The following is a 22,554-nucleotide window of genomic DNA, read 5'->3' as shown; positions in this document are numbered from 1 at the left end:
GTTTGATTTCAAAATCCAAAATCATACAAATACTTACTTGAATTAGTAAATTTCAATTTCAATTTAGTAGTGAGAGATTTAATTTTTGCTTTAATATACTATGTGTTTGTGTTCATTCATTGGAGACCATTATCATTAACAGTTTTACTGCACAAAGCTTCATTTATGGAGTTAGAGAAACTAATTAAAATAAACCAAATGACAGACCAAACTCCCCTAGACTTAAGGTATTTTATATAACACTTTTTTTCCTTGTATCTTCTTCTTTAATTTAAAGGATTTTCTGATACTAAGAGCTTTCTTCTACAGTTGCCTTATTTAAGTGTGGATTGTAAACTTCTGGTTTTCTATGTTTAGGTCAACCTGAAGAGACCATGCCCATTTTGGGCTGATGATGGCCATTGTTCTATCAAAGATTGTCATGTAGAGCCTTGTCCTGAGGTATGGATCAAATAATATCTTTCTATATAATAGAAGGAGGGGTTTTGGTTTAAAAAATTGCCAATTTGCAGTGGCTAGTACTATAGTAACTATACTTACTAGTGAGAACTTAAATTTAAGTAAAAGTGACAAATTTCTTTTCCATTCTAAAACTAGAAATACAGCCAAAATATTTTATGAATAAAGCAGATAGCTTCAAGAATAAGCTCTAATTCTCTTGTAAGCTGTAGAACTGTTTTGGATATAACATGTTGAGAAGGTAAAGCTGCAAGTTAATTTTTGAAAAAACAAATTTGCTTTGACCTCTATAGGAATGATACCTAATTTGTAGATTTTAATCAAGCTTAAACATTTCTATGAACAGTGTAAAAGCTGTGATTTATTTTTTGTTTTTAGAGTAAGATACCTGTCGGAATTAAGGCTGGGAGCTCTAATAAAGTAAGTACTCCTTAATTTTCTAAGTTCTTTCTGATTTTTTTAAAATCTTAATTAAAAAAATCTCATGGCTGTTATAAAATTACGGACCTTCAGTGTTCACATACTGATGAAATAGTTAAGATAACTGATAAATTCCTTTCTGTGGCTTTACTTTTTACCTTTATGTGTAGTAGTTTTCTGACGTAGCTGGTACTGTTGTGTCATTTTGAGTCTGTCATTGCTGGAGAGCTGGTGCAGACTGAATCAGTGAATGACAAGGGACAGCAGTGCATGGCCACAGAATGCCTGATGCAAAATTGCTGCTGAGTACAGGCCACCTTTTAAAAAGTTATAGGCTAAGATGCACAGAGGCCAGTAGCAGCTCAATCTTTTTTAACAATCATAAATAATCACAACATATCTACTATTAAAAGAACCCAAATGATTGCATGAAGTTCTGCTATGCCTTATTTTCAAGAGGTCATTAGTCCAGAGATTATTTGGTTGTTAGTCTAAAGCCAGTTTGGGCCAAAGTGGCCCGTGCAAACTTAAGTTTGTCAAACAGTCAGTCTGTGCTGTTGGCTTTTGCTTGCATCTCTCCAAGCCATCTTTCCTAGATCACCAAGTGACCCTAGCAAAGCCAAAAAAGTCGAGGCTATATATGGCTAGGAAAAGAGGTCAGAGAAGAAAGACTACCCACACATCCCAATGCTCAAGACTGAGTATTTTAGCAGTTGATGGGATAATGGTGCCCCAATGAGAAATCTTACCACTGAGTGCCTTGACTGTGTTGTAAGCACTCACCTCTTGATTAACTATCATATCTCCATCCTCCCCAGTGCTTTCTGCCTCACTGGGCAGACTGAGTGTGGTTCACCATATCATAAAGGGCTTATGAAAAGGACTGTTGGCATTAGATTTAGATCTCATGCCAAGAAATGTTATCAGAGATAGCTGAAATGAATAATACTTCATTGTAAATTGATGACTTGTGTGCTGCTGTCTGGAACAGAGCAGGCAACTCTGTCCAAACTTCAGCTCAAGAGGAAGTCTTGTTTCTTTTATACATACATTGTTAACTCACTTGGAAGTAAAGACTGCCTCTTCATTTAAAGGTTCCTTGTAATCAGAGAAGAAAAATCTTTCTCACTGACGTGGCCTAAATGTCAGTTGTTTGCCATTCCAGCACAAGCAGCAGTAGTTGTTCTAAAAAGTTGACACTATCTCTGGGCAGCAGATCTTGTGTTTTAGCTGCATAATCTGTTGCCAGTTTTCTTTTTCATTGAGTCTTTTATCTTCGAAGTTTGTAGAGAAAATGACTCCTGGAATACCATAATGCCTCCTAAAGAGAGGGACTGTAAGACTTTAAAGACTGTTTCAGAAAGGATTCTTGTAGCAGGCATTTGAGCTTCCTGATTGATTAATCTTGAGAGCCATAAATAAGTTGTTAAATAGTAACGAAAGAGTATGCTGTTCTTTAGGTACTTCACATGAGCATATCAAATTGGATTTGATAAGTGAAAAAACACATGCCTTTTGCTTTCACCACAATAAAGCACGTGGGATAGATTCTTCGGGAAGCTGTAGTTTGCTGTTTGTTCACTTCAGTGGTTTCCTTTGAGTTGCCTTGCAGGTTGTTGAAACCAGCTACAGAAAATTAGGCAATTCTGTACCTTTAATCTGCAGTAGAAGGCACTAACAGGTGCTGCTTGTCTGTTAGAGAAGCAAATGTTTCTGGGTGAAAATTGTCGTCAGAATGGACGTAAATCTTACCTACACCATTTTCTTACTTCTTATGGTTCAGTTAAATGATCTTTGGTAGAGCCAATTAAAAATTGAAAATCTCGTTTAATATCCCTTTTACGGAAGTACCCAATTCATTTCAGTATGAATGTTTTTTTTCAAGGACTGTGCAAGTACTGTGCTATTAGCTTGTGCCAGTTTCCCGTTCGGGGAAGTCTTGCATCTTATGGCTTATCTATGAAGTACTGGGTTAAAAAAAAAGGGTGTTTTTTTCCCCAAGGATATACATGTCCAGTTTCTCTCTTTCATCCTGATAGTGTTGGTCGTGGAAAGCTGAAAATAACCAAAGGCATCTTTTTAATAATGAGAGTTATAATCTCTTGAATAGATACACTTATGATAGAATCCTCTGGAGAGGTTTTCTGTGGCTTCTGTCCAGTTTCCATTGCCTTTCTCTCTAATGTAGAGGAGCTTGTAAACTTCTAGCTTTATTTAAGTTTTTGTGAGAAATTTATTTTGTTTGCTGAACAGTGAAGAAAACAGTTATTTGGAACATTCATCTAGCTGTAAAGACCAAAGTTACACTTGTACAGCTTCCCCATAGGAGTGCAGTTAGCAATAGAGGATGTCTTTTTGATTCTTGACACCACCATGAGACTTTTGAAATAGTGCTGTAGAGGCACACAGTAATTTCCTTTTCTATAGTTCTGTTGCATTTGAGTGGTGAATGCATATTTTGTGGCTAGACATTAAAGCTGTATTCATCTTTGAAGCAAGGGACAGGATACAGTAACTCCAGGTTACAACATTCAACTTTGTAATTTACTTCCTGCCCTTCTCTTTTCTGTTTTTTTTTTCTCAGTAACTGGCCTTAGGAGATCCTGGTTGGCAAGAACAGATACTTTGTCCTGATCTTGTCAAGGGGTCACAGAGCACTGATCCAACAACTGTTGCTATTAAACACTGGAAAATAGGAAAGGCTGGAAACCTTTTGTTTCGAAACCTGAAAGTTCATTTTGTTAGAAACCGTAAATTTAGGATTCTAATCTTGGCAGTTACCTTTTTTCACTTCAGGGTAGGGATTGGTTTGCAACTCTAGACATGCAGAATGTTTACTTCAGCATCTCAGTATGTTATTTCATCAGCAGTATCTGTTTCAGTCTGGGTTAAGGCCATTCCTTGTTCCCATTTTTCCATTTAACATCCATACAATGCTAAAGAATGAGGTCCCACGCCTGTCAAATCAAAGAAAATGGAGTGAGAAATTCTTTCTAGAGTAAAATTTATGGGCAAGGTCCCTTACTAGATTTAAATTACTTTTTTTTTCTAATCTCCTTCACTTCTTAGGTCTTCTGCTGTTTTTCCTTGTGTTGGTTCAAGCAAATGTGTTTTTAAAAAGCAATAATTTTGCTTACTCATCTGAACAGTTTTAATTAAATACTTTTTTTTTTTGAGTGATATATATTGTGGTGGTACTTTGCCTCTGTCATCTTGACCACAGAACTGTCCTCAAAAATGAATTACTCTTTCATTTAAAATTTATCATTTGTTTTATTACTTGACCTAAGGTCTAGTCTGGAAGAAATACACATAACCCCCCTCCTCAACCAATCCAAAAACCCCCAAATGGAGGAAATTGAGTTTATCTTTTAAGACAGCTCCGTTACTACTTTTTATGTCCTAAAACATAGAAGAACTTTTTGAGCTTTAAGCTGACAGACTTAAATTCTCTGCTTACATAACCATATTATTATAGAATAGTGGAATTTAATCTTTAATTCTTCAAATGTTTTCCTTAGAAGTGTTCCAGAAATAAGTATTTTAGTGGATTACTTTTAAAAAAATACTCCAAAATCAAAGTTCAGCTTATATATTTCAATTCTGTCTTTTAAAATAAGCAAACTTTGATTTCAGCTGAAAAAGCTTGTCTTCCAGACCTGTGCACATCTGAAATGAGCTGATGAATTGGATTAAAGGAAACATAAGGGGGAAATAGCCAAAACTAATATATACACCTACTGAAAGAAAATTAATCTTGGGGTATGACTATACTTGTAAAAAAAAAGTGCATTTATAGGTACGATGCTGTTTGTCTTTCAAGGGCCTTTTATGAGACTGTAAATAAGTATTTGAAACACTCCATATAGGGTGTTTCATAGTAAAAGAATTTCATTTAAACAAAAGGTAAAACAAAATTTTAACATCCTTGCCCGAATTCCCTGTAGCAGTTAAATTCAAAGAGTGAAATCAGCCTGATGAACTTAAGTGGAAAAAAAAAGAAAAAAATCGAAGTAAGAAATGTTCCAGAACCATATACTGCTTCTAGAATAAGATTTCCCTTAATACTGGGGAACTCACTGGTAAACTTAGAAATACCCTTCACAGCACCTGTTCTTGAGGATTTCAGTAATTCATTTGCATATTAAATATGACTTTTTTTTACAGTATTCAAAAGCAGCAAATAATTCCAAAGAATTGGAAGACTGTGAGCAAGCTAACAAGCTGGGAGCAGTTAACAGTACCTTAAGGTATGCTGTGATTTACATCAACAGTACAAATATAGTAAGAAAGGAACATTTTATTTTCTCTGTCTGATGTGCTGGGTTTTGTTCTTCATTCTTCCCATAACCCATTAGAAAGTAAATGGGAAATGATACAAGAACATCTGAAGGCAAAGGTATTAAATGATAAGTAGACTTTTTTTTTTGTTTAAAGTATGCTTTGATACTACTTAATAGAGGTGTCTTACAGCATCAAGAGTCAGAAAAAACTTGCAAATAGAACCACCTTTTCTCTATTCTTTGTTCTAGATTCTTTGTGCTTGATTAAGGGGTTTGGTCCTGCTTTGTTCCACTGTTGCACTGATGTGCCCATTTGTGATCATTCAGTGCACCAGATCACGGAGTTGAGTTACTTTTGTTGTTGGCAAAGTTATTTTTAGCTTGGATCAATTCTCTGATCTTGCTTATTGCATGGCACTGTCAAGGTTGGATGGGAGGAATTCTGCAGGATGGTGTTGCCCCTGGGTACAAAAGTCTGTGAACAGCATCCAGAAAACATAGCACTCTACTGGATTCCTCACTTCTGAAAAATAGAAATAGAAAAAACATTCTTCACTGTTAATGGAAGGATATGGTGTCTGCCCACAAATTTCAGCAGTTCTACCTAGTAAAGATGTTGAAATTCTTTCCCATACTATGAAAAAATGACTGTTTCTGCCTTGTGTGTGTTGTTTTAGGGGAAGTAAGAAACTATTTTGTTCCACTTCTGTAAGGCAAAAGAATGTGAGACTGTAAATGGAGAGCTAGAGAAAATGCCTTTATGAGAGTAGGATAGATGATTAAAGTTGGCAGAGGGCAGATAAGTGCAGGACAAGTTGGTCCTGTGCAAGAAACCCTCCATGTTCTCTACCTAGCAGTGCATTATCATCTTGGGTTTGAGTTGTTTTCCTTTTTAAGTTGTATTTCTTGTGGTTATCAAATCTTGTCTGTTGGTAATTATCAGGGAATTTCCTCACCTAATGCCAAGTATAATGTCTCCTATTGTCATTTGGCAGAAGGTTAGTATTGTATCTGTTTGTAGAGTTGAGCTAGTGCTAATTTGATCAAATGGAATAGGTTGTTTTTGTTCTTTCAAGGCACTTCCCTGAACCCTGCAGCAGAGTTCCCAATCTTAACTTTGCTCACATTTTGCTGTCAGTACTGTGGCATCAGTAGTTCTGTGCTGCACAGTCACAGAAGAAAGGTTTTGGCACTGTTTGTGTTTCATAGTATGGGAACTTCAAACTGCTTGTCTCTCTAAGTACAGTGCACCTTTGAAAATGCTAGAGTGAGCGGAACACCATTATTATTAAAATGGCTTAGGCTTAGTCTCCCAGTAAAAAGTAAGGCACTAACAGTTGTGGCTTTCATTGAAAGTACAGGTTATGAAAACAGGGTGATTCTTCCCTCTCCCACCCTTGAAGTGACAGCTGCTAAAGTAGCACTTTGAAATGTGTTAAAAATGTATTCTTTGAGCATATTTTACCAAGCTCTTACTGAAGGAAGAGAAGCCACTGCAGTTGGTTCAAATAACGGTGAAATGTTTGTTTCAACATTAAGTTGACTTTTCAAAGTACTGCAGTTGATGCCTGCTTGAATCTCAGTGCCATTAACAAGGGGTAGCTCTATATATTCTCAAGTTTCAGATATACCAACTCAGAATCCACTTCCAACCTATATGAGGGTTGTATTTCTTTCAGAAGTTCTTATTAACATTGTTTATTTAAAAGTTTAAAATCATTCTTTTTTCCCCCCTCAGTAACCAAAGTAAGGAGGCTTTCATTGACTGGGCAAGATACGATGATTCACAGGATCATTTTTGTGAACTTGATGGTAAAATGTTTAAGCTTTTTCAGAGTGTTTGTTTCATTTGCTGTCTCATAGAAATGCAAAAGATCATGGTTTCTGTACAAATAACCATTTTTAAGAAGTTTTAATTTTGTCCCAAGTGACAGAAATGTGACAGTTCATATCATACACACAAAATGCAAATTTTCGCAGTTTTAGAAGGAGCGTTTTGTAATCTACTCAGTGCACATTGACTGTTACCTACTTTTAGTATATTGAACAGGAGATATTTATATACATAAAAAAGATGGTAAATGGGAGGGGGCTAACACTTTTTTAAAAGCTTCTTACAAAAAAATTGCATCTAGCACAAATATAAGAGAAATGGCTTGCAGCTGGTTGTTCCTTACTACTAAGAAACATTATTATTGTTTTGTTGCTGTTTTCCTGTGCTTGGACTGAGTTTGTTCCCCTTCCACCCTTGCTGTTTTCAAATCATCTCTGCACCCTTATTTGTAGGGACTTTCTTGTTAAAACATTAGGATACTGGATTTGGTCTTTCCTCTACTCCGCGTAGGTGAGCCTTTTTATTTGCTTGTAACATTCAAAGTTCAAAGCAGTGTTTTTCAGATAAGTGTGACAATTTCCAACTTCAGGATTGACTACTGAAGTCTTTTTTAATTAATACCTTAGAAAGCTTTCTATGCTAGGAATATTTAGGGCATAATGCTAGACGTTTTCATCTACCTTTAGACTTATGTTCGGTGTCACCTGCGAAAGTAGCAGCTGCAGGGGACTTAGCTGGTGCAGTTCTCTTTCAGCACTCCTGCTGTGTCTGATCTGAATGCTTTCTATGTGAGCTGTTTCTGTAACAGCTGATGAGCATTATTGTAAGATCTGAACTGTTATATGGAATTATCTGCAGTTGTCTCTACTATCTTCAAGTTGTCTACATGCATTGTTTTAGTAATACTGAGCTGTGAAAGGTATAGTTGAAGAGCATTTCTTTTAGAAGTAATACTAACTCAAGTAGTTCCTGATTCTAACTCCATCTCTCCTTACATCATGCCCTGCTGAAGGAGGATATCCCCAGCTGTGTTCTTCCAGTGTGGTGTTTTTTTGGTTTTTTGTTTGTTTGTTCGGTTTTTGGTTTTTTTTTTCTTCCACTGGCTCTAGTGTGCATCTTTCTGCATGGTAAGCTGATTAGGCTTACCTAAATAGCGGGAAAGTAAGCTGCCATCTCCCTGCCACCTCCCACACTGTTATGATGAACCGGCTTGTTGGGTGAATGTGTGATCTGGAGCAGGGAGGGTGAGAGAGAATAACTGCTGGGAGTCATGGGGAGGAAGTAGAAACCCTTGCTCTCTTCTCCTCTCTTCCTGTTGGGCTTAATCATAAACTAGATAATGGAATTGACCTAGCTGAAAAAAACTTAGTAACCTGGGTCAACTTTCCAGCTCTCTGTTGCATGGCTCCACAGTGCACATAGACTCAGTTGTACATGGATAACAACAAGAAAAATGGACCCTGAAGTGATCAGGGATTGTAGGAACTGCTTAGGTTAGCTACACTGTCAAATAAATAAATAAAGCTGTGATTTGACTTTCTCTCATCTGGCAGTCATTGTTTTGTCCTGTATCAGTCTCCTTTCATTGTTTTTGCTGCTGCTGCTGCTGAAGCAATGCTTAACTGCTCATGCAGAATCATCTCTTCTTTTTTAGAGCAGCTTCACTCTCTGTTTCTGTGGCTTTTTTTAGTACTGAGGAAGTACTACGTGGCACTTCTTGGTCTATTCCTATGAATAAGTCTCTGGACTTTCGGCTTGTATTGTATGTGGGGTTTGTCTAAGCATGAGTTGGTCTTGACCTAGAATTTCAAAGAGGGGCGAATTCCTCCTGCTTTTTACGGGTTGTAGCTTGAAACTATTGCTGTTTCTACTGTGTTTTTAAGCAGAGAGTCCTGTTTCACAATTTTCTTTGGATAAGTTACCTGAAATTTGTGGTGAACTTCCAAGATGTGGAAATAGCTTGTTGAAAGGCTGCTTAAGTAACATGCTTCTTGTTGTAACCAAGAGATTTGTTCTGCAATAATCTGGAAGTTTTGTTCAGTTAAGCAGTGTGATTCAGACTTTTCTACCAGTATACAAGGATATTTGGATGGATTTAGCCAATACATTTACAGTATGTACCAGCTACAAGATGTACTACTTTGATCTTGTCTTTATTAAGAACCTACTATATGCAGTATACTCATTTCATAAAAGCAACCTCCTCAACCAAATACTGACAGACAAACCCTAAATTTGGAGGACATTTAAAACAAAACACTGTTTATGTCTTAGCCTAGGGTCAGGGAATCCAGTGCATGTCAACTGTTTATGCTAGACTTAAAGAAGCCACATAGATGATCATCAGACATTATAGAAATTAGAGACACTCAGGAGACTTTGGAATAGATTATATACTTTTGAGCTTTGTATTTAGCGTGTATATTGCTGCATTTTTACGTACATGGCACTTAAAATCCAACTGGAAGACAGAATAGTAGTATATGAGATCTCTTGTTTATATTTAGTTCTGTGTGACTGGTTAAGTTAAATTTTTTTCAATCCATCAATTAGCATATGTGACAAATTTTTTCCTATTTAGATGAGAGATCTCCAGATGCACAGTATGTGGATTTGCTGCTGAATCCAGAACGTTACACTGGATACAAGGGACCTTCTGCCTGGAGAGTATGGAACAGCATTTACGAGGAAAACTGCTTCAAGTAATTGGGAGGGAGAGGAAGCCTATTTCTTACACTTGTCCCTCAGTTTAGCTAAAAACTGATCTTTGTGTTTTCTAACTTATTTTTTAGGCCTCGATCTGTCTATCGTCCTTTAAATCCACTGGCGCCTAGTAGGGGTGGGTCTCGCCTGTTTTATTTTCCAATGCACTTCTTTTAACATAGTAACTGTTGCAGTACAAGTGATACAGATAGCAATCTTCAGTCTGTAGGTGTGCCTTCTGCTTTTTTAATTTCCTCTGTAGAAGCAGCTGTACATTTTTTATATTTAGACTAAGGCTTGTGGTACTTTATTACATACCTGCCTAATCGTATCCCTATTAATAGCCTTATTAATATCAGGTCAGCTGATACGAAAACTAACTTGTACATCTCAAACTGTTTACTAAGTGTCACATTAGTTTTCCAGTTTGAATGCACTCTTATGTTCTTGTTTCCTTTTTCAAAAAGTATTTAATTTAGTGATTTCAGTTCATACATATCTTGGTATAATGTAGTTGTACATTTTTCATCCATAGCATGCAATTTATTTTGAGAGTACAAATAATTGCATTATTTGAAGGATTGGACACTTAGGAAGAGTCAGTTATGTGAAAAAGTGTTTAAAAAAAGTATTCTAATAACTTGGGATTTGTTTTCAAATTTAATTGGAAAGCTATAACCTGGTGTTTCAAATGAATCAGTTTCCCCTATGAGTGTCTCATTTCCCTTAAAAATTAACTCTTCGCCAATAGATTCAGTTAAAAAAAATCACCATCCATTAGAAAATCAAGATATATCAGTATTTATAATTACTAAATGCTGATATATTGCTGATACACACAAATAGAAAGAACTGTAAGAATGGTTTAATGCAGGAATTAGAATTTCAGGAAGGAGGACTGGACTGATTGTGGAACAGTGCAGACTAAAGATTATGACTTCCTAACCATCTTTCTGAAGATAAAATACACCTTTCAAGAATATGTGAGTCAGCTGCTACTAAGATTTCAATTTCTTAGTGACTTTCATTATTACAATCTGTTAAATGTGGTCTTGAGGAACAAGAACGGAGGGAAGGCAAGTAGCCTGTTTTTTATAAATTAAATAAGGTTTCTTGCACTTTTTGAGTGTCTGTAGTACAAAGTCTGTATTTCATTACTACTTTGTTGTGGAAATTATCTTTTTAATGCTTATGCATTTCTTTTCTTTTTTCCCCCCCTAAGGAGGAGATGATGGTAAGTCATCTTATTTTCCTTGACCTGCAGAAATGAAGTAAGAGAGTTTTGGATTTTGGATTTATTCAATTACTTTACTGTTATTGAATTAGAGAGCAAGAAAGTTATGTTTCTGTTATTGAATTATAGAGCAGGAAAGTTATATTTTAATGCAGAGTATTGATCAGAAAATGCTTTTAATGGACTCATACTTTCATTTGGAGTAAGGGGAAGGGGTGGATAAGAGCAAAACACAATTCTCTTCTTGGTTCTTATTCTTGTAATAGAGTATGTATTGTAATAATATTATTAGTTTTTTCCAGAACCCCATTGATACTAATGTCAGATCCCTTAAAAGAAGAGGGACAATTTTTTGTGTATTTTCTTGAATGCCCTTGATTTTGGGAAGATTGGGAGAGAATGAGAAGAAAATGTTTGATCTGCCTACATTGAGGCAGCCTTTAGGATTTTTCAGTCAGCTGAAAGCTCTTGGCCAAAGATGTAAGTCTAAAGGAAACATTTAGGCAGGTTAAGGTGATGGCTGTCAGAATTGCACTCTGCCATCATGTCTTTCACCAGCAGTGCAAATAATCAGACTTGTGCTTTCATACACTGCTGAATGCCCTGACCAGTAGCTTAGGCATGTTCATTCTTGGATTTCTCCTATTCTGTCCCCAGCAGATTTAAACCAACCTCCAAGTTAGCTGCTTCAGTGCCTATTCTCATTTAACAGCTAAATTATTTAACTTCATGTCTAGATGGCAGCTGATGTTGTGTGCACAGCAATATAAAGATGCTGTAATGTTGAAAATGAATACTCTTCATTTAACTGTGTACTTTGTATTTACAGGAGAATCTTTCTACACATGGCTAGAAGGTAAAGGCTCTTGGATGAGTTAATAGTGTTATATTCACTAGAAGGAGCACTGGAGCACTTTTTTAATCTCCTCAAATATTTTTCACAATGTAGGATTTTTAGTAAATTGCGCAGCTTCCAAGTTGTTCAAATACTTCTTACCTTGAGGGTCTTTAAAAATCTTCTCATTTACTTACTATACTCCTTGAACATTTAAGTGTTTTATCTTCTGTAAAGGGAGAGTTCATTTCATTGCCAGTTATTTTGAATTTCCTGGTTATTTTAGGCATTTAAGCAGAGACATTACTAGTAGTAATATTGGTAAGCATTATTATTTGGAAACGGCTTTAAAGGACATTAAAGATTTTGGTGGCTCTGTTCCCAGTTTATAAAATAAGTATGTGTGTTCAGAAGGCAAAGCAATTTTCTTTTTATTCATGTTGAAATGGAAAGCATTATTGCAGTAGTAGCAATCAAAATCCCATTTTGGAGGTGTGCAAAAAATTAAATGAGTCAAATGTACTTTTAAAATTAGTTCATTCTGCCTTTCCTAAGCCTTTACTTGTCTGGTGGTATTGTGGGAAAGCATATAAATTTACATGCCTTTATGTCTGTGACAACACATGTCAGGCTCACAGGTAGGCTTCACCATCTGCTCTTCCTGCTTCCATTTCTGGAGATTGGAGTGGCAGGAAAGTTGCCCAAATATATTTTCGAAGGAACAATCTCTTAAATTTTAAGTGTAGTCTCTAACTTTGGTTCTAATTGGAATTTAAGTAATTTCTGCATATAAATTATATTCTGATATCTCAATGCCACTGTATTTCCATTTATGCTATAGACATCTGTATTCATTAAGCCATATTTTCCATGTTTTTGTCCTGTGCATTTACATCTTCAGTGAATTTACAGTACAGCTATGAAGAGGTGTTTTTGCTGTTTTCCAGTGCTGTAAGGTTTTTTCTGGGCCTTTTGGTGTTTTTCTTTCGGGCCACTCCTCTCATTCAGTGGCAGCTCTAATCGTAGTTAAGATGGGTCACAGTATACATCTGATTTCCAGACCATCAAAATTCAAGATTATTTCAAATTTATTGCTCAGACATGGTAGGCGTCTTATTTTTGTGTAGCAATTTATCTGTGCCAGTTGAATAGATCTTTATTTGACGGTGTTTACTTGAACACTAAAATAGCAAGCAAGAAATGTCAAATGTCATTCTTAGTATTGCTTTATATAAAAAATAGGATGTAAACTTTCCCTATGATGGCTTTAAGGGCTTATTAACAATACTCAAGTGCTGTAATTGTAACTCTTCAAAGTTAGGCAATGCAGACTTGCATCACTAAAATGTCAGGGTATATTCATTTTAATAAATTATTTCCAATATTTAGTTTGGGATCTGTTTGTCGTTTTTCCTGAACAGGTCTGTGCCTTGAGAAAAGAGTGTTTTATAAACTCATTTCTGGACTCCACGCTAGCATCAACTTGCATCTGTGTGCAAATTATCTTCTCGAAGGTATGTCTAGGTAAAATCGCCGAATGGAATTCTGCAATATCTGTGGCATGTATTTTGGTTTTTCTGAGAATTGTTGCTTTTATGTTCTAAGTGTGTCTCTTTTACTACCCCTGCTCTGCCCCCCCCCCTTTATTTTTTTTTTCTGTGTGTAGAAACGTGGGGGAAGCCACGCTGGGGACCAAATGTGAAAGAGTTCACTCGGCGCTTTGACCCCATTGAAACAAAAGGAGAGGGCCCAAGGAGGCTCAAGAACTTGTATTTCCTGTATCTGATTGAGCTGCGGGCCTTGTCCAAGGTGGCCCCGTACTTTGAGCGTGCAGTTGTCGACCTTTACACCGGCAATGGCCACGAGGATGCCGAGTCTAAAGCTCTCTTACTGGATATCTTCAGGGATACCAAGTAAGGCAGAGGGAGTTTTTTAATCAGCAGTTTGAAATTTTCAGTTGTATTTGGAAGTGAAAATAGGTGACTCCTTGATGGGATAGGACAAGAAAGAGAGTGGAATGGTGAAATAAAATTTAAGCAGTGGGGGAGATCGAGGGGAATTTGTACGTTTGATAGGAGAGATTAATAGTTTTGAGGTAAAAATATACCAGTCTTTAAAAGCAAACAAACAAAAAGCACTCAAAAAACCCCAAATAACTCAACACCCTGGGCTACTCCCTGTGTGTTGATTTTTCTGATTCTTCAGTATAAGATACACGTGATTTAGTTTGAAAAGTAAAGTAGTACATAGAGTCTTTTAATGGTCCACTGAGTAATCTAGCTTTGATCACAGACTTAACCTCTGGTGGTTTGGCCATCCCTTGTTCCTTTTATTTATTCCACAGTATTCTTAAGTTCAGTTTTTTTGCTCTCCCTTTTGCTAATTTTTGTGATTGGTAGCATGTTGTGTGGTTTCACTGCTGTCCCTAATCATGGTCTTTCTAGGTAATTGAGATGTAGTCAGGCAATGATCAGTTGGAAGGCAAACATTTAGCCAATTTCAGTATTAATTTGAACAAAACTCTGAATAACAGATTTCAAGTTACAGTGATTGAATAGTAAAACTGATACCACTGAGTAATTTTTTGAGGCCTAATCTGCAAAGACTAGGAACTCTGAAAAAATACTTGACACTGATGCCATCCGCTGCTCACCAAGGTTAATTGAACACTAGTTTATGCCAGCATTTGTTTTGATTGCATTTTGTCTTTATTAGGTCCTTCCATATGCACTTTGATGAAAAGTCTATGTTTGCTGGAGATAAAAAAGGAGCCAAGTCACTAAAGGTAAAGCTAGTTTTCTGAATGACATCCAAAATACCCATTTTGAAATTAGGCTGTGTTATTTTGGAAAGCCCTTCTGCCTACCATGTACTGCTGAGAGTAAGGTTTTATCCCTGCCTCTTCTAGAGTTTTATCTGAGGCCTTTTAATCAACTTTATGGCAAGGTGCTGTCCTGATCCAAGCAGACTGAAATCTCTGGTTTTGTGCCTTGAGTATTACCAATAAATGCTGTGGTATTTCTGTTTAAGTAGAGGATGTTTTTCATAATTATCTGGATAAAAAGAACCCACCCAGTCACGTTTGCTTTACAAAATGATGACTTATATAACACAATATACAATATAGTCTTGTAATATAATACTTAACATTAGAAAACATAATTCCTAGACATGGGAACCTAATGGCAATGCTGTACCTACCCATCAACTTCCAGTGTTAACATGCCACTGGTATAAATTGCAATTCCACAGCTGGGAGTGGTGCTCAGTAATGAAGGTCTGGTTTAACATTTATTCACTCTTACAACACTTATTTCAGCTGTGGTTTGGAATGCCATCAGCATTACAAAAAATGCTATTAGAAAAGTGGCAGTGTTTTATTGGCCCAGCTAGTGTGTTTTGGACCTTAAAAAATTGAGATCAGCTTAATTAGTTCTGCAGTGTGCTTGCTCCCCCTCTGTCTGAAGTTGCACAGCAGCAATCTACTCATGGTTTTGAACAGGAAATACCTTTTGTGAATGGTAACCTATTTGTCAAAAAAGTGGTTGGTTCAAAAGGGATTTGAATAATAAAAGAAAAAAAATGGGCAAGGACACAGATACAGTACTTACAGCTCAGAAAAGATGGAGAAAGTTGGTAGGAGATCAGTGTACAGAATCCAAGCATTACCCTGCATATTCTGCATTTTTGTTGTTGTTGGGTTTTTTTTAAGAATTAACTGTTAGAAGTGGCTTGGAAACAGATTCTAGGTTTACAGAGTCTTTGTTATGGCTTGACTACATAAGGCAATGGTTTTATTCAGCTTTGGTAAGAGAATTGATATTCTGATGATACTAGATTTCTAGTGGTACTTGGTACATTAACATTCTGTTTTTGTAAAGCTAAGATTAGCTTTACAAAATACGTTAGCTTAAGCTTTTTTATTTTGTTTTTAACTGACAGGAAGAATTCAGATTGCATTTCAAGAACATCTCCCGCATAATGGACTGTGTTGGATGTGACAAATGCAGGCTGTGGGGCAAGCTGCAGGTACAATTTATTTTGTGTAGGTGTGTGTTCTGGCAGGGGCAGGTCCCAAGATAAGCATCTATTTCATTTTGGCAGGACACCTCTTACCTTAGCATTCAGGCTTTCTGTACGTGGTTGGTCCTTGGTATCCTTACCTATATCTTAACAGTAGGTATATGTTTAGTTTACCATTAAACATTTTAATTTTTTTTTTTCCAAATGTTTATTTCATTTAGTCAACAGCTGTTGGAGTTTGTGTTCTAAAAGAGATACTGTTAAAGCAGATGCTTCATGGTGAGATATTGCTAACAGTCAGTATCTTACCTCTATTCAGTGATCCGATGAGCCTTGTAGAATCACTTATGGGAAACCTTCCTTTAAATATAGCACTTACTTGTTAGGGAATCCAGTGTGGTATTTCACTCCACAAACTGAGGTGTAAAAAAAAGAAGTAATTCAGATTTTCACAGTTCGTGCAGAGGGCAGCAAATGAATGCAAAGGTGGACAGTAAAGCTGAAAGTTGAAAACCAATTTCATTTTCTTGGCACTTAGTATTTTTCCTTTACCAACAACAGCATTTTAAACCTCAAGACTAATGTTAAGTCCAGACTGAGAAAAGTTATTTTGGAGTGCCTGCTGTGCTGTACCACTGCTTTGCATTAAACTTACCAGAGTGCAATTTTCAGAGTTGTAGCATCAAAAATTTGGTGGTCTCTGCTGAATTTCTGGAGTTTTGGTTATCCTATCCTAGTTAATGCTTCTGATCTATTGTTGGTTTTCCTCCTCACTAAGAACTGAAAAAGGCCAGATTTCCTCACCTATAAAGTTCTCTTGCAGCCAGCTTCAAGCACTTTTTGTCAAAATCCAGTTGTTGCTTATGTAGACCAATTAAAAGTGAAAATAAGAAAAGCTGCTTCTGTTCCATTCCTGCATAGAAAATAGGGGCTGAAATTGAAACTGCATTGTTTGCCACTAGGATTGAAGGTGAAAAAGGCACATGTGTTGTGATACTTCATTAAAAAACTTAGTTTTACTTCAAAGGGCAATGAGGGGAGGAAAAGGGGAGATGTGCTCCTGCAAGAGTGGGGCATCTGTAAGGTGAGGGGCAGTAGGGAGCTGGAAGTGTTGTAGTGGGCATATTTTCATATGCATGACCAAGAGGAAAAGAGATGGGAAAAGAAGAGATTAAAAAGACAAGGATGAAGAATACTTGAGGAAACAAATGTTCTTAAATAAGTGACTGAACCTGGTACACAATTGATGTCATGCTGGTTTTTGTTCAGTTATTCGAGTTGAGGGTCAGTATGTAAGAGTTGGTACTAAAGTTTGCCTAGATTAGTGTGGTTTTATCTTTTTTTTATGGTTTTATGAGTATTTGAGAGAATGATCTTACTGATGTTAAAACATTGGACTTTTCTTATAGACTCAAGGCTTAGGAACTGCTCTAAAGATCTTGTTTTCTGAGAAAGAAATACAGAGCCTTCCTGAGAACAGCCCATCAAAAGGTTTTCAGCTCACACGGCAAGAAATAGTTGCTCTTGTAAATGCTTTTGGAAGGTAAAATGTTATCATTTCAATAGTAGAAAAATATAAAACTTCAGTATCAATGCTCAGTTTCTGTGGAAAGATGGTATTGTACATGTAGGTTTTTAAAGGTTGAATTACTGTCAGTGATATTGATAAACTTAATGCCTTGAAACTGAGCATGTGGATTATTAGCCCTTAGTCTTCATTTTGTGTTTGGATCTAATTCATCCCCTCTATCTCAAGTCTCATAAATCTACCTTCTACAAGGTGAAAGTTAAGTCTCTTAAATATGATGGATTTTTTTTAATTTATCCCCTTCAAATGGTGAAATATTTTATAAGCTTTAAAAGTAGTGTACATAGCGCATGCTTTGCTCATTGTGTTAGTTCTTCAGATCTTGAATATAACAATCTGTTTCTGTTTAAACAATCTATTTAAACAAGCTGATAAAAGAATGTAATAAACTTTACAACCTGTGGTTAGGGATTTTTAGATGTTTAATGAAGCTGGGACAATTAAACATTCATATAAACTTCAATCCCTGTCATATATTATGTAAATGTAAAATGGAGAGTCAGATAGTAGACTTTTTGAGAAAAAATGTATCTTAGTGTGTTAGTCTTTGGAACAGAATTGTGTTAGAGAAAAAAAAGTCTAAAGGAAAATGAATGTGATAATTTATACCTTTCTTTTGCTAAATTGGTAATACTTCGGTGGTTTTTGTTTTACAGGCTTTCCACGAGTATAAAAGAGTTGCAGAATTTTAAAGTTTTATTACAACAAACTAGGTAATGAAGGTCTTTGCACAACCTCTTAGTGAAGATCTTTTACATGACTGCATTGAGCAGAAGGAACTGATCCTTACAGGACTCACATGAACTGATAAAAAATAAAATCGAATTCCAACTTGAATATTTATGTTTAAACTAGGAATGGTTATTAATTAGAAAATATATTTATGAATGAAATATATAGTTTTTAAATGTGTAAATTATGCTGATCTGTTTATTTTTTAAGTTTTCTGCTCACAGTTCTGTTGTACTGAAACTTCATACATTTTCTTATTTCCTTGTCTTTCTGAGACAGCTGTTTTATATGAAAACATATGTACCTCCATCCTGACTTGGCCTGTCTGAAAAGAGGAGAGTCACTTCTTGTGTCTCCCCATTTACAGAGCTTCAGTGTGTTCTGAGGATTTGATATGTTAGTTCTGACTGTCAAAAGGAAGGGGGGGGAACCTCCAAACAAAGAAACAAATAACAACAACAACAAAAGAAAAAGGAAATAAGGCTCTTGCTGAGTTTTAACTTCTTACTGTAATAATGAAACTTACTTAAAAATAGCAGATTTACTGAGCAGAAAATTTTTTCATGCTGGGCTTTTTTGCATCAAGGTGATACCAATATTTTTTACCCTTGTCTTGTGCTTTTCAGCACCTTTTTTTTTTTAATTTAATTACTACCTTGTCTCTAATGCAGCAGAGTTGAAAGTGACTTTGCTTCGGCCCCTTGCTGCAGCCCCTTTACCTGCATTTACTTGGAGATAGGGGTCAAGACAGGGGGAGATGGTTAGTGGAGTGCTGCTAGCTGAAGAACCTCAGTGAATCAAATTTCTGTTTACTCCATGTTATTTTCTAATTGTAATTGTAACCACAAGTTCAGTTTCCAAAAGTTGTCTTTTTAGTGTCTTAAATGTTAAAATAGCACACTTTGGTCTTTGAGCCATGGAAATAAATTTGCTCTTTAGGAGTTATGTTTCAGTGCTATGTTAAAAGGTCAGTGTAAAAATAACTTGCTTTTGTAGACACTTTTAAAAAAGATGCTTTTTAAAATTCATAATCATACTGACATTTAATACCACATACTCTTATCTATGCAAACCCTTACTGTATCTTCTTTAAAAGGATATTCAGCATAAAAAAAACGGGTACGTTAATAACATTACTTTCATAAAATAAGAAATTACTCATGTATCATTGTCCACAAATGTTAGTGATAACTTACCAGTGTCAAAACAGAATTCAGAAACAGCATTACCATTAGTAGCAACCAAATATTGGTTTAAATTTGAAATGAAGTAATAGTTTCTTTTAAACCAGCATGTTTAAAAATGAAGTTAGGTGTTATGAATGTAGGAAGTGCTGGTGCAGTGTAGATACATCTCTTGTTTTTAAAAGCAAGTCTTCACAAAATTAAGTGCTCTTAAACATTTTTTTCACCCTATTAGATACTGAGTGACTATTTATATAACTGATTGTAACTGTATTGGCTTCCATAATGTGTTCCTTTACCACTGAAATTTTCTGAAGGCTGGAATACACTCTGTCCTTTGTTTCCAGACTAGCTTCAAATTTCTACCTGACTGGAAATGAAATAGACTATTCTGACACTTGGCTTTTCTAAAAAATGCTGTTGCTTAAGAAAGTTAACTCCTTTGTGTCAAACTGGGATATGCTAAACGAAATTAAAAAAAATAGAAAGGTAAATGAAAAAAAAAATCCAAACCACCCTTACAAAGTTTTGGTGATAGTTGTACAAATTGGCAGTGAACTGGTATCCCAGTGGAAGTTTCTGTTTCACCTTACAGGTAATTGGACATGGTGTTAGGGGAAGCTGATGCCAGTTTGGGGATGTTATGTTTTTTCCCTAGTACCCTCTCTGGCCTGTGGGCACCTGTGTCTGAGCAAGTCATCACAGGCTTTCTTTTTCTAGTTAAGCAGGAGAGCAGGAGGTTTCTAGGTGGATTCACCTGGCCTCTTCCAAGCTCTGTATTTGCATCCTCAGAGTTTATTTTTCTCTATTAAATTGAAGTGGGAATATAGGTAAGTAGCTCAGATGTGAACAGCTGTGTTTGGTAGATGCATTACACACTGAGTATCAAAACCTTCTGAGTAATTGTATGTATTGAAAGAGTGGAATTTTTAATTGGCTGTAAATTCTTTGCCTTTTGGATAGACCTGCAAGGGCTAGAACTGTAGGCTCACTTGTGTGAGGAGTGCCATATAACTGGGATTTATCTGTATTGTTATATATTACAGTGCCTAAAGCTTTAGGCAGGATTTTCTAGTTAAAATAAAATATGAAACTGTATGACTGTGCTGCCCCAGGAAGGACCTAAGTCTCAGAAACACTTCTTCCTTTTTTCCCTTTGCTGTGTGGGGAAAGTGAATTGCTTCCAGCCTCCTCCTGGGGATGCAACTTGCTATTTTTTTTCTTTTTCCACCTGTGCCTGGCTAAAATCAACAGACACTGAAGCAAAATCATGCACTTGCTCATGGGACAGGTGAGAGATTCAGGCATGCAAATCCTGGACACCTGGTCCTTGCAGCCCTCGTTGGCACAAGGTTAATACTGTTGGGTAAGGACAAAGAGATGGAAAGCTTTTCTTCTCCTTTGTGTCATGGGAACACAGGAATGCAACTGAACAGCAAATTGTGTGTGTAAGTTCTGTTGTACCTGAAGGTAGATCTCTCTTGATGATCAAATAGGGAAGGCATTTCACTGTCATTGTAGAGATAGGACGTAAGATTTTTCCTGTAACAAATCTAGTTGAAACGATTTTCCTGTCACCATCTTTTTTACTGTATTTGATGTACATTCTGTGACTATGCTGCCTATGAAGTTTTGCTGTGTGAGTTGGATGACTTAATTCTTTATATGTTAAATTAAATTTTAAAAATTTACAGCTCTGTTTTTATACTAAAGAATAAGGTTAGTTACACCGTCCATGACCTGTAAAGTATTTTAAATTCCAGCTCCCTATTGGAGATCAGCTTGTCAACACTGTCTGCCATTCATTTCAGAGTAACAGTACATTTTCTTGTACAAATGACACAATGATTGTAATCCCAGAGGTAGTGAGAAGACAAAGACAAAAATGTTTAATTGTTCCCAAGTCATGAAGACTTGTGTGAAATGGTGAAAAAAGACTTGGTGCAAACTACATAGGTAAAAAGTAGGGCACTGTTGCTGAATAACTTGTTCTTCAGTGCCTGAGGAGGTAGGTCAGAATATAAATTTAAAACAATGAAATATAGAGATTGTGTAAGCTGGAATAATAAGTGTTTTCCTAGTTTTCAGCTGATGATCTGTGCTGTCATTGTATGTGCATGAAATACACTGTGCCACATTTTCTTGAGTTGTGTTTGACAGTTGGGTTGCCTTTATCTGACCTTGCTTTGTGCTTTTCTGGGAAATGACCTGTAATATGTTGTAAATAATCTTGATGCTCATGTTTATAAAGTAGCAATCAGCAATTCATCACTTGACAATTTCTCCATATAGCTATCTTATTAAAATGTAATATTTATTAAAATCAAAATCAGTGTTGGAACTGCTTATTGAGATCTAAACACTTCTGAATCTTTGCTATGTTTGAATCTACAAAATGCAAATTAAAGTATTTTTCTGCTACACCTTCTTTTTGTGGATGTGATTTTTGGCATTGCATTTGAAAATATTTTTTTCGCTTTTCATTTACCTTTCAATGACACTTGGCCGCTATTACATAAAATACTTTTGTGATAGCCATGTAAGATTAAAATGATGAGCAGATTTTCATTCACTTAAATTTCATTCAAAAGATGAAGGTAACCTGTCTATTTCTTGCTGTTTACATTGCATTGTGCTGGGTGTGCACATCAGGAATTCATTGTAGAATTACAGTATGTTTCTGTATGAATATGGACAAATTTAGCCCTTGCTTAAGTCCAGTTGTTTTAAGAGGCAAAAAGGCTTACTTAGGAATAAAGTCTATTCTGTCTCTTTCTCAGAATAGCTTATAAAATTAATTTTGTAAATTTTTTTTTGGTTTGTTCATCCAGTGGGGCTCTTCATCTTGAAATTATTTCCCTGAAAGGGTCTCTCTTTTTCCACAGATGTATATTTTTAACATTACATTTTTAACAAATGATCTCACTGAAAATTTGATAGACATATTTCATGCCCAGCTTAGGTAAGTGCCTGTTACACAGGTGATGATAAATTAAATTTAAGATCTTACCTCTCACATTGTTGTTCAAGTCTCCTGTGTTTTAGAGTATTTAATTCATTGCTATAGTTGGTTACAGTCACTTGCCTTTCCACTTTTTTGTGTGGATACTGTGACATATGGCTGAAGTTTGTTGTAAGTGCAGATTTCTCTTAAGTTTTTGCTGTGCAGCTGTAACTCCTGTGAACAAAATGAAATTCCTGCAGCCTTCTCTTGCACTTGGTCTTCAGGCAGTTTTGCACAAACATGATTGTAGAATTC

The 22,554-nt window shown here is 36.0% G+C and overlaps 1 protein-coding gene across 1 annotated transcript in view; it reads left to right on the top strand.

Moving 5' to 3' along the window:
- Positions 1-21,718, top strand: part of ERO1B (endoplasmic reticulum oxidoreductase 1 beta) — a 29,400-nt gene extending 7,682 nt beyond the window's left edge. Inside the window, exons 3-16 of the mRNA XM_066178824.1 lie at positions 358-441; positions 838-879; positions 5,047-5,129; positions 6,901-6,974; positions 9,578-9,698; positions 9,789-9,835; positions 10,922-10,933; positions 11,763-11,789; positions 13,190-13,282; positions 13,435-13,681; positions 14,484-14,553; positions 15,711-15,797; positions 17,201-17,334; positions 18,036-21,718. Coding sequence (XP_066034921.1) covers positions 358-441; positions 838-879; positions 5,047-5,129; positions 6,901-6,974; positions 9,578-9,698; positions 9,789-9,835; positions 10,922-10,933; positions 11,763-11,789; positions 13,190-13,282; positions 13,435-13,681; positions 14,484-14,553; positions 15,711-15,797; positions 17,201-17,334; positions 18,036-18,096 — 1,182 coding nt within the window. The 3' untranslated portion in view covers positions 18,097-21,718. The remainder of the gene's footprint in view (positions 1-357; positions 442-837; positions 880-5,046; positions 5,130-6,900; positions 6,975-9,577; positions 9,699-9,788; positions 9,836-10,921; positions 10,934-11,762; positions 11,790-13,189; positions 13,283-13,434; positions 13,682-14,483; positions 14,554-15,710; positions 15,798-17,200; positions 17,335-18,035) is intronic.
- Positions 21,719-22,554: the final 836 nt, after the last annotated feature.

The sequence above is a fragment of the Chamaea fasciata genome, unplaced genomic scaffold (assembly GCF_029207755.1).
Source record: "Chamaea fasciata isolate MVZ Bird 193981 ecotype frontalis unplaced genomic scaffold, bChaFas1.0.hap1 SCAF_3, whole genome shotgun sequence".
NCBI lineage: Eukaryota > Metazoa > Chordata > Aves > Passeriformes > Sylviidae > Chamaea > Chamaea fasciata.
Note: the sequence above shows the minus strand (reverse complement) of the source record. Positions and strands in the feature narration are given on the sequence as shown.